This window comes from Podarcis muralis, chromosome 12 (genome assembly GCF_964188315.1).
Source record: "Podarcis muralis chromosome 12, rPodMur119.hap1.1, whole genome shotgun sequence".
NCBI classification, from domain to species: domain Eukaryota; kingdom Metazoa; phylum Chordata; class Lepidosauria; order Squamata; family Lacertidae; genus Podarcis; species Podarcis muralis.
The window spans coordinates 24,011,677-24,022,300 of record NC_135666.1 but is presented as its reverse complement, the minus strand read 5'-3'; the positions used below and the strand labels follow the sequence as shown (position 1 = coordinate 24,022,300).

Here is a 10,624-nt window from a genome sequence, read left to right as displayed (position 1 = left end):
ACTGGCGTGCTTTCGAACTGCTAGGTTGGCAGAAGCTGGGACAGAGCAACGGGAGCTCACCCCGTTGTGCGGATTCAAACTGCTGACCTTCTGATCAGCAAGCCCAAGAGGCTCAGTGGTTTAGACCACAGCGTCACCTGCATCCCAAGGCTAGAATAGACCTTCACTTTCCATATTCTAGCATGGGCACCCTGAAACTGCCTGTCAAAGTGACACATATTTCACTACTACAAAGGAAATATCTTTGTCATGGAGTGTTGTGGCTTTGAAAAGTTTCTGATTAATATCATGCATACATAGTAGCAGCTTTAATATTTTATTTCAGTGCCATTGTATGTTATGCAGAATATGTAAATGTTACAACTACTTGACATCAACCAAAATGTGAACTAGGTTGCATAGGTTAGTACTTCAGGCAGCAGAAGAATGTTGCTCTAGTCCACTGAAGCATTGAGATTCACAGTGTACAGGGGCGGAAACAGGATTTAAAGCATTTCTAATAAAATATATTTTAATAGCTGGTGTTATCCTTTCGCATAACAAAAGCCAAATTATGCCAATGCATCATATGATCTCTTAAAATTACTCCCCTCCCCTGTTGAACTACAAAGTTTCCTTAATAATTTTATACTCCCAAATAAAAGTACAATTTTGCAAATTAACTCAGTATATGCATTTTTAAGCAAATGTACAAACTAAGCAGTTTTGTTATTTGTTTTTTTTTATAAATTGCAAAAAGTAGATGAGTTCCACATCATGCTAACCAAATACAGTCAGAAAAAAATGATTTCCAGTGGTTTAGAGACATGTACTTTGTAATACAGATTTGTAATGATACAGCAGATAATTTATGATCTCGTTAAATAAAATGTTTCTGTTGCAACTTGATTACATCATAAATACAATATGCAATTTCTATATATTGGACCAAAAAAGCATATGAAATTCATTTGAACATCCTGTAAGTAGTACAGGCAGTTTCAGAAGAAAATATAACTCCAAATATTTATCCCAGGGGGATTCAAAGTTTGAGGTGCTTGGAGGCACATTCGTGCTTCAGAAAGACCCATATACAGAGCTAAAGTTCTGCTTGCTCTTTTTCATATGAAGATGATCTCATGAGTTTGGCTATTATGAATTGTTATGTTTTTGCTGGAAGAACAATCAGAGACTTAACAAAAAAGGTCTCAGCGTTCCTCAGTGACCCTAATCATCTGACTATGATTGCCAGATCCTGAAATCACAAACTCTAGCAACTGGGCTGGGTCTCTCTGGCCAGAGAGAGGAAAATAGAGCAGGTCTGGTAATCAAACCTCAAAACTGGCACAGTCTTCACTTAAGGTTTACAGTTTTACAAGAGGAAAAGTAATGGTCCTTCCTCTCATTCTTCTAGCAACTGGCCCTGAAACAAGCAACCTTGTCAGGCTCGTTTTATGGTGTTTGAACCAAAGATTGGGGAACAGAGAGACAGCTTGAAACAAGTCTGAATTTGGAAAGAGTTGTAAGCAAACAGAGGCAGAAAACCTGAGGAATTTTAGCTACAGTTAGCTAAAACTGAGCTACAACAGTTTTTTATCTGGGAATCTGATGCAGAATTTGTAATTGTGCAGTCTGCAATAGAATCTGATTCCTTCCAACATCTGATGCATGTTCCCTCGTTGGAAAAAAAAGCATACCTCTGTAAGTTAGAAGTGGAAGAATTTGTGCCCCTGCAGATGTTGTTGGTCAATGGTCAGGGGTGATGGGAGCTGGAGTCTAGCAACGTCTGGAGGATGACGGGTTCCCCATCCCTGCTTCCGGACTTACTGTCATTTGGGATAGAGGGAAGCATTTTGCAGAATATGAAGCTGCCTGACACCAAGAAAGATACTTGACCCATCTAAACCAGTGCTGTAATTGGAAGCAGTTCTTCAAATTCTCAGGCACATCTTTCATACCTGGAATTCTTTTAATCGCAGTTGCAAAGTATAGAACCTGGACCCTTCATAAAAACCATGTGCTCCATAATGAACATCTCCTTCTTCCAAGCAGTATTTTACACTAAAAAGTAGATTCTTGGGCCAACAGCAGCATATGAAGCCCTGGCTACATGCATCAGTTTCATCTCCTTGTCTATTTCCTACCTCTGAATCTCAGCCTAGAGAAGAATTGGCAAGGCATTGTTAAGTGCTTCATAATTTTAATTCAGAAGTTTGCATTTGTTAGCAGAAAACACTGCTAGGTTGGAAGAGTTCTACTGATTGGGTTTCAATGCTACTGATTGGGTTTCAACTATTTAATTATTAACTAAAGTTTATCCAGTAGTTAATGGTATAATGTCATTTCTAACACTTAAAATCTAACAGCTCTTATTAACTAACGGCTAAACTACATTCTTCCCAACTTCTGTGTTTGCAATTGTTTTAGAAAGAAGAGTAAATTACAGGTATTGTCCAGTACAAGGCGAAACACCAAAAAAAATTTAAAATGTTTTTCACCTCTCTAGAAAATGTCTTCTTAAGTTGAGCACATTGAACTCTAGTTTTCAAAAGGATACTTTTTATGCAGCCTCATTTTGAGGTGGTGGAATTCAGTTATGAATGTGCACAGTGGGAGTCATAAGGGCTACATCATACGTTATTAGACAGCCTTTGCCAACCTGCAGCTGCCTTCCTGACCATTGGCCTTGCTGTCTAGAGTTGATGGGCACTGTAGTCCACAACATCTATAGGACAGCAGGCTGAGGAAGGCTCTTATAGCATAGTTGCCACTGGAATCCATTTCTGCATGGCAGAGTTTAATCTGAAGGCTGCAGTATTTGTAAGTACCCATCTGCACCACGACTTTATGAGGGAAGTGGTGCATGAGTTTCCATGTGATTTGTGGGTTTTCCACAAATCTGAGTTGTTTAGTAAGTGCCACAACCCTATGAATAACCCACAATAGGTGAGATTCAGTGGCAGCCACACTGCTTGTGTATGAAACTGCATTCATTTATATGCAGCATGGTGCACCAGCTCAAAAACTGCATTAAAGGTTTGAATAAATGCCATAAACATTTTGCAGTGGGACAGTTCTCTTTGAAAAACAATTACCAGTACCTTGTTTCGGGGTTTTTTAAAAATTACAACAGGCAAATAAAGATGGCATTCATCCTTGCAATTTAATATCACATGTAATAATATCACAGACTGCATATGCATGTTGTTTGCACAAATATGGGTATTGCAGACAATTTCCTTTACTTAATGAGAAACTATTTTGACAGTGTTGCTTGCCAACATGGAGGTGGTTGAATGAAGGGACTGAAAGTGCAAGTAGATAAATAGGTATCGCTGCTCTGGTTCGCCAGAAGCGGCTTAGTCCTGCTGGCCACATGACCCAGAAGCTGTACGCCGGCTCCCTCGGCCAATAAAGCGAGATGAGCGCCACAACCCCAGAGTCATCCATGACTGGACCTAACGGTCAGGGGTCCCTTTACCTTTACCTTACAACAATATCAGCATAAGGTAAAGGTAAAGGTTTCCAGGGCAAAACTCCCCACATATTCTTTCAAAACTCGCCACATATAAACTGAATTGGCATGGTCTCATGAGTAGATTAGTCCATCTCATCTTGTGAACACTTGAATCAGGCATGACAGTCTTTTTATTAACATCAATTTGAAGTCCATGCTCTGGCCCAATGAATAGCTAACTGGCCTGAACTGCCCAGGTCAAACTGAGGCCATTCTATGGTTACCACTCTCACAGAAAAATGGCCAGGAGACAAAACAGCTGCTGGTCTGATGGAAAAAATGGTTTATTTTCCTTCTCTTGGGTAAAACAGAATAATAGAAATGAAGAGCTTTCTATTCTTTAACTTCTGTACTTATGAGTTAATTACTATGTTCGAGATGTTATGCTAGAGACATTGTCCTCTGACATCTGAGAACAAAACTCTCTAAAAGCAGTTTAAATATACTTCCCTTAGACAATAAAAAAAAAATTATGCACAATACAATGGACGCAGCATACCTTCAATGGTCAACTTCAGTAGCAAAATACATTGTAGCCCTTAGACACCAATCTATGTAAATAACAATCTATTTAAAAAACATCTTGCTTGGGGGTTTACATTTCCCTCTCTCTGACCTGGATCTTTTTTTAAACACACTTACACCCACACCAATCCTGATTTTATTTGTATGGAGGAAAAACAAGAGATAAATGGTCATAAATATCCATACTTTGAGTACATAGAAAAATATATTCTTCCCATACCTCCCCTTTTCATAATATGTTGGATACTATGAATGCAGAATGGAAGTAACTTACATTGATACTGATTTTTATTTTTTATTTTTGCATAAACAATTAGGAATATGTCTCAGCAAATTTGTTTCCATGCAGTACTTTCTGGGCTTGAAGAAATGCACTGGTTCAGGGGGTAAATTCTGACAACTAAACTCATTGTATTTCCCTTTTGCTCTTTCATTTTTTTTTACCTTGTGTTAATAATAATTGGCTTGATCCAAACATTCCCTTCAACTGACAGAATGCATCTTCCATCAAATGAGTCTTTCCATCAAAGGAAGGAAACCTTTGGACCCAACCCTATAATACTGTAAAGTTATTCACCAGCATTATCTTGTAATCCTTACAACAGCCCTTCAGTCTTGGTCTCCCCATTTGCAGATAAGGAACTGAGGTTGAGTGAGAGTGACTTAAGTAAGGCCAGCAGGTGAGCTTGTGGGAGAAGTGAGATTTGAATCAGGGGCTCCCCTGGTTCAAAGCTCAGCCTCTAATCCACTACACCACACCAGCTCTCAACAGCTCCTAAAAAGTTTAGGAACATCCAGCAAGTGTTTTGTGATCCAATGAGTATTAATTAGAAATGATAAAATAAGACAGCAGTGCAACTGATATAATTTTTTTTTTTAAAGAAAACGTTGGGAAATAATGGTTTTGTATTTTTTACTTTGTGGGAAGACAAAGTTTCTCAGGTAGATGCCATGCTTCAATTATTGAGTAAATCCTTGAGTTATATTCACAAAGCTAGAAATTTATTAATATCTAATAATCTTTTTCTTGAACTAAGCCTCTGGAAAAAATCACGTTCTTTGCCAGTCAGGTCCCAAATCCAAGCCCCAATTCATGAAGTATTCCCTACCACCAATCCATTATACCAGAGATGGAAAACCTGTGGCTGTCCAGATGTGGCTGGACTCCAGTTCCCTTCATCCCTGGCCAAAACATCTGGAAGGCTACATATTTGCCATCCCTGTACTGAACCATTACACGTAAAGGGTACAATTATGTGTCATTGCAAAGTTCTCAGGACAGACCCTTACAACAACAACAAAAATAGATATATGTGTTTTGAAGACAGTGCTTTGAAGACAGTAATTTCTATACAAACAGTGTTAATACAAGGGGAAATAGAAAAGGTTGGAATTAACAAAATAGAAAATGCACTCTAAAATTGTTTCTAACTGTGCAAAAAGGCACAGCTGTTGTCATGGAGATCATTCACAACTGGTAGTTTGGGAGGACTAACATGAATTGGGACTATGGATGAGAGAAAATGAAAGCTTCAGGGAAGAATACAGTAGACTGGACAGCTGTGTGTCAGGAAGTTTCCGGCATTAAGTACAAGATACGTTTTGTTTAAGGCTGCCAGGCAGTTGTAAGCAACTTCTGAGCATGTCATTTATCACAACAACAAAAGATTTGTTCTGTTAACTTGGATTTTTAATTACTCGGACCTTAACACCAAGGTATAACCTCTTACAATTTCAAAGTCACACAATAAAAAATACCAGCTGCTTTGTGATTAAAACTTAAGTGGGAAATGCAGCCTACTGTAAAGGCAGAAACCTATCTGGGAGCTAATTAATAGAAACCTTTACATGATTACAAGCACCAGGTTTCCACCAACAAGTTTTTCTATATCCGTTTAAACAGCACACTTTGGGAACTCTGTGCTTCTTGGACTTGTTAGAGGAATTGTGTGTTGACTTCCAGAAAGGAGCACTGATTGTTACATTAACAGGGAAGTAATGAAGATGTGGTCTTAAAAGTACGTTTGTAAAGCTTAAGTAAATCAAAATAAAGCTCAGAAGTACTAACGGTGAGTATTAATTAACAAACTCAATGTAATTTGCTGGAAGCATTCCAGTTTTCCCAGTTCTCTGAACAGTACCATACATCCAACCATCGTCAATTGGTTGCACATTGATGATGTAGTCACCATCCCTGAATGAAACTTCATCTTCATCTTGGGCACTATAGTCATACATTGCTCTATATGTTCTCTGTGAAAAGAAAGGAGAGGGGAGTCCATTAAACACAATTCACAGACTTTCCAACAAACCAGTCTCTACAAACCTACATTATATGTCACCAGCACTGCGGGTTGTATAGATCAGCAAATTTTCAAATTGCAAAGAAATTATTCTTCATGGAGCTAGGGATAGTCTTGAGTACGCAGCCCTGAGTGTTAGAAACACTTTTGAAATATGCATTGTCACTTGCCTGGTCGTCATAAAATAAGCTAAGATATCCGTATTTGGGGAGAATACCATTGGTATGAACTGGCACTTTAAAAGCACACAATATAACATACCAATTATATGTCACAATACTCTAAATCAGGCAAATTCAATGATCAACTATATTGTGAGGAGGATTTTCACCCTTTTCCTGCCATTAATTGTACTGTATATAACCACACATATTACACATAGATATGTACACATTATTGTTGGAGAGTTTTTTAGATATTCACCATAAAGATGTGGTCACGTTTGCTAGCTAAACTTAGTGATCAGTCAGGGAAGACAGTATTTCAAAATGTATTCTTAAGCAACCACAATTTACTAAACACATTTATGCCAACATAAGTATAGAAGAATCTGTTGGGAGTCGCCCAGATTGGCTGGGGCAACCCAGTCACATGGGTGGGATTTTATTTTATTTTAATTTTAATTTTATTATTATTATTATTATTATTATTATTATTATTATTATTATTATTATTTCACCCAAGATTCCAGCTTGTCCACACTTCTGCTTGTGCAGCTGCTTTAACCTGGTTTTTCTGCAGATATTTGTTCCAATTCAGCAGTAAAGAGTGGGTTTTCCCGGGGAAAGTGGCAAGACAAATGAAAAACTGCTCAGATCCGTGCCAAAAAGGTATGGGAGAAGTGGATGTATGGATGGGTCCTATGATGCATTTGGGGGTGGAAATGCTTGCAGCAATATTTCATTGTTTACAGAAAGCTTTTAACTCAGAGTTTGAAGATCCTAACAATTTTACACATTTATTCACTGCCGTTCAAAGCAGTTTATGGTAGGTTTTTGGTAGTGTTTTAATCCATCATTCTTCATCAAGCTGAGGTTGTGTTGTGTGTTTTTTAAGTGTCAGTTTCCAGCCATATGCCAGAAACATCAAGAGATATTCGGAATATCAAATACTGTATTAGAAGGTGTGGGAATGCGATTCTTTACTGTATCTTATGATTCTGGGACAGCCTGATGCCCTCCAGAAGTTTAGGAATATGACTCCTATCAGCTCCAGACAGCACAGCGACGCTGTGAAAAACTTCTAAAACTTTTTAGAAGCTTATTATGATCTGGGTATAACTGAGAAACAAAGCTCAAAGTTCTACATGTAATTACATAAGGCAGCTGTCAGGGGAAATCTCCACCATAATTCAATTACAATGTAGTAATTTAGCTACTGCATAGATTGCAATATGTAATTGAGATTTGTACTCCTTTAAGGACTTAAAGAGGTCCCTTACCAAAAAAAAATCAAGTTTGCTCAGGTTAAGTCTAGAGAACATGTTCATAGCCCATGTGAAAAAGTGCAAGATAAAGGTTTTATTAAGACAGGCTCAGTTATAGAGGAAAAAGGGAAAATAATTGTGTTTGCAGGAGAGAGGCTGCTGTGAAAAGGATTAATTATTTAACTCAATACTCACCAAGGTAGCTGAATGTGGCTGTGAATGCATCGATCTCATAGACGACACACTAGTCTGGTGCATGTAACCATATCCTTGGGGCTGACTTTGTTGATATGCCCCCGGAAGTACAGGGGCTGCATGGCAAAAGAAACAGAAATGAATTACTACAAGGGAACATGCTATGGTCATTCATTAAGTGAAGTGATGCTTTCTTCTCCCTTTACAACATCTGCAGGAGTTGGTTTCCTCAGTAGGAACTGGAGTAAGCAGAAAGAGCTTCTGTATACACAAAAAAAGCTTGTCTTAGATAGAAAAACTAACTTTAAAAATTGGTGGGGGACTCCCCAAGCACACACTGACACTCCAAACCTGGCAGATGCAAGGAAAAGTGTAATTTACTCAAGGTTATATCTGAATCAAGAGAAAAGCAGCACAAATTTGCCCTGTAAGAGTGAACAAAAAAAACACACAACAAAAACAAAGTTAAATGAAAACATTCTATAGTTAATGTCACATAGCAATGTTGTGTTGTCTACAATTCCACTTCAAAAGAGCTGCACCCCCTTGATTTTTTTATTCTATGAAGCAGTACTTGTTTACAATCTATGGCTACATACCCCAACATGAAAATCAAAGGTTGGTAGATGTGGTTCTGGCCTCACAACCTTCCTACATCTTGCTGATCAACTACCCAGAGAGTCACAAGAGGTGCATTCACACCTCTCTTCGCAGACAGAGTTCACTTCAGCAGTAAAGGAAATTACTTCTGTGCTGTCTACACTACAAATGCAGTGGGCAGCAAACAACTCATATTCACTTTGGGACCAGGGTTCCGCATAAACAGAAAGACATGCAATCCTTCTACCAAACAAGCAGTTTTATTAACCTAGAACACCACAATGGACACAGATACAAGCTGCTATTATATTAGGTGAGGGAAAACAATTGTTATCAAGGGATCCAAAAGCGCATCAAAAGGTCTCCAGATTCTCTCACCCAAAGTAGGATATCTGTTTCCGAGTTCTTTGGATGTAGGTTAAACCAGGGGTAGCCAACATAGCTACTTCCAGATGTTGTTGGACTCTGTTCCCATCATCCCTAAGCATTGGCCATATTGGATGGGGCTGGTGGGAGTTGGTGTCCAACAACATCTGGAGAGCACCACATTGGCTACCTCTGGATTAGATATTATGGAGACATGAGGATGCTGTCATTTTGGCACCAGTGGGCCCAGTCCTCCCCATTCCTGCAGAAGGATCTAGGTTGCCCTTCTAAAAGTGGAGTGACATTGTGTTGTGATTTTCTCTTCCTCCATTTATTGATTGGGTAAAAATACACACAAAGGTGGCATGTATGTTGGTCCATACGAAACAAATGTCCTAAATCTGCTGTTGGGCTATTGGGACCAACCAAAATGTCACAAAATAGTAGCAAGCTTTTGAGTTGTGGAGAACATTTTATCAGGCAAGATGTTGCCCAAAGCAGCAGGGGGGGGAGACACAATGTGGGGGAAGGAGAAAAATTAGCCTGTGTTTTATAGTCACAAGGTCAGGGAGAGAGATATCCCTGGCATATCCCATGCTAAGGATATGTCTCTTTAAGACACACAACTTCTCTAGTACAGTGGTACCCCGAAAGACGAACGCCTCGCGAGACGAAAAACTCGCAAAACGAAAGGTTTTTTCATTTTCGAGTTGCCTCGCAAGACGAATTTCCCTATGGGCTTGCTTCGCAAAACGAAGCTTGCCCCGGGGACAGCGGGTCTTCTCTTTTGAAGCAAGGGGCGGCGGGGAGATCGCTTCTCCCCACCGCCCCTTGCTTCAAAAGAGGTCTGCCCCCGGACCTCTTTTGAAGCAAGGGGCTGCGGGGAGATCGCTTCTCCCGGTGCTCCGAAGCGGGGTGGGGGGGCGGGAACACCTGCCCCAGCCGCCGGGCTTCGTAGCGCTGCTGCGAAGCCGGGCGGGGGGGCGGGAACACCTGCCCCAGCCACCCCGCTTCGGAACGCTGCTCCGAAGCGGGGTGGGGGGGGCGGGAACACCTGCCCCAGCCGCTGGGCTTCGTAGCGCTGCTGCAAAGCCGGGCAGGGGGCGGGAACACCTGCCCCAGCCACCCCGCTTCGGAACGCTGCTCCGAAGCGGGGTGGGGGGGCGGGAACACCTGCCCCAGCCGCCGGGCTTCGTAGCGCTGCTGCGAAGCCGGGCGGGGGGCGGGAACACCTGCCCCAGCCACCCCGCTTCGGAACGCTGCTGCGAAGCCGGGCGGGGGGCGGGAACACCTGCCCCAGCCACCCCGCTTCGGAACGCTGCTCCGAAGCCGGGCGGGGGGCGGGAACACCTGCCCCAGCCACCCCGCTTCGGAACGCTGCTCCGAAGCGGGGTGGGGGGGCGGGAACACCTGCCCCAGCCGCCGGGCTTCGTAGCGCTGCTGCGAAGCCGGGTGGGGGGCGGGAACACCTGCCCCAGCCGCCGGGCTTCGTAGCGCTGCTGCGAAGCCGGGGGGGCGGGAACACCTTCTGAAGGCGGGCGGGGGGCGAAAGTCTTTGTCCCCCCTGCCTGCCTTCCCAGGGGCTTTTAAATCGCCCCGGACAGCGGAGAAGTCCTCCGCTGTCCCGGGGTGATTTTAAAATGCCGCCCGCCAGCATTTTAAGATCGCCCGGACAGCGGAGAAGTCCTCCGCTGTCCCAGGGTTTTTTAAAAT

The 10,624-nt window shown here is 41.8% G+C and overlaps 1 protein-coding gene across 10 annotated transcripts in view; it reads right to left on the bottom strand.

Moving 5' to 3' along the window:
• Positions 1 to 303: 303 nt before the first annotated feature.
• NEBL (nebulette) overlaps positions 304 to 10,624 on the bottom strand; it is a 140,614-nt gene continuing 130,293 nt past the window's right edge. For all 10 annotated transcript variants that reach the window (XM_028751261.2, XM_077936861.1, XM_028751250.2 and 7 more), the window contains 2 exons: positions 7,946 to 8,061; positions 304 to 6,274 (listed from right to left, as the gene is read on the bottom strand). In XM_028751261.2, coding sequence (XP_028607094.1) covers positions 6,098 to 6,274; positions 7,946 to 8,061 — 293 coding nt within the window. In that variant the 3' untranslated portion in view covers positions 304 to 6,097. The remainder of the gene's footprint in view (positions 6,275 to 7,945; positions 8,062 to 10,624) is intronic.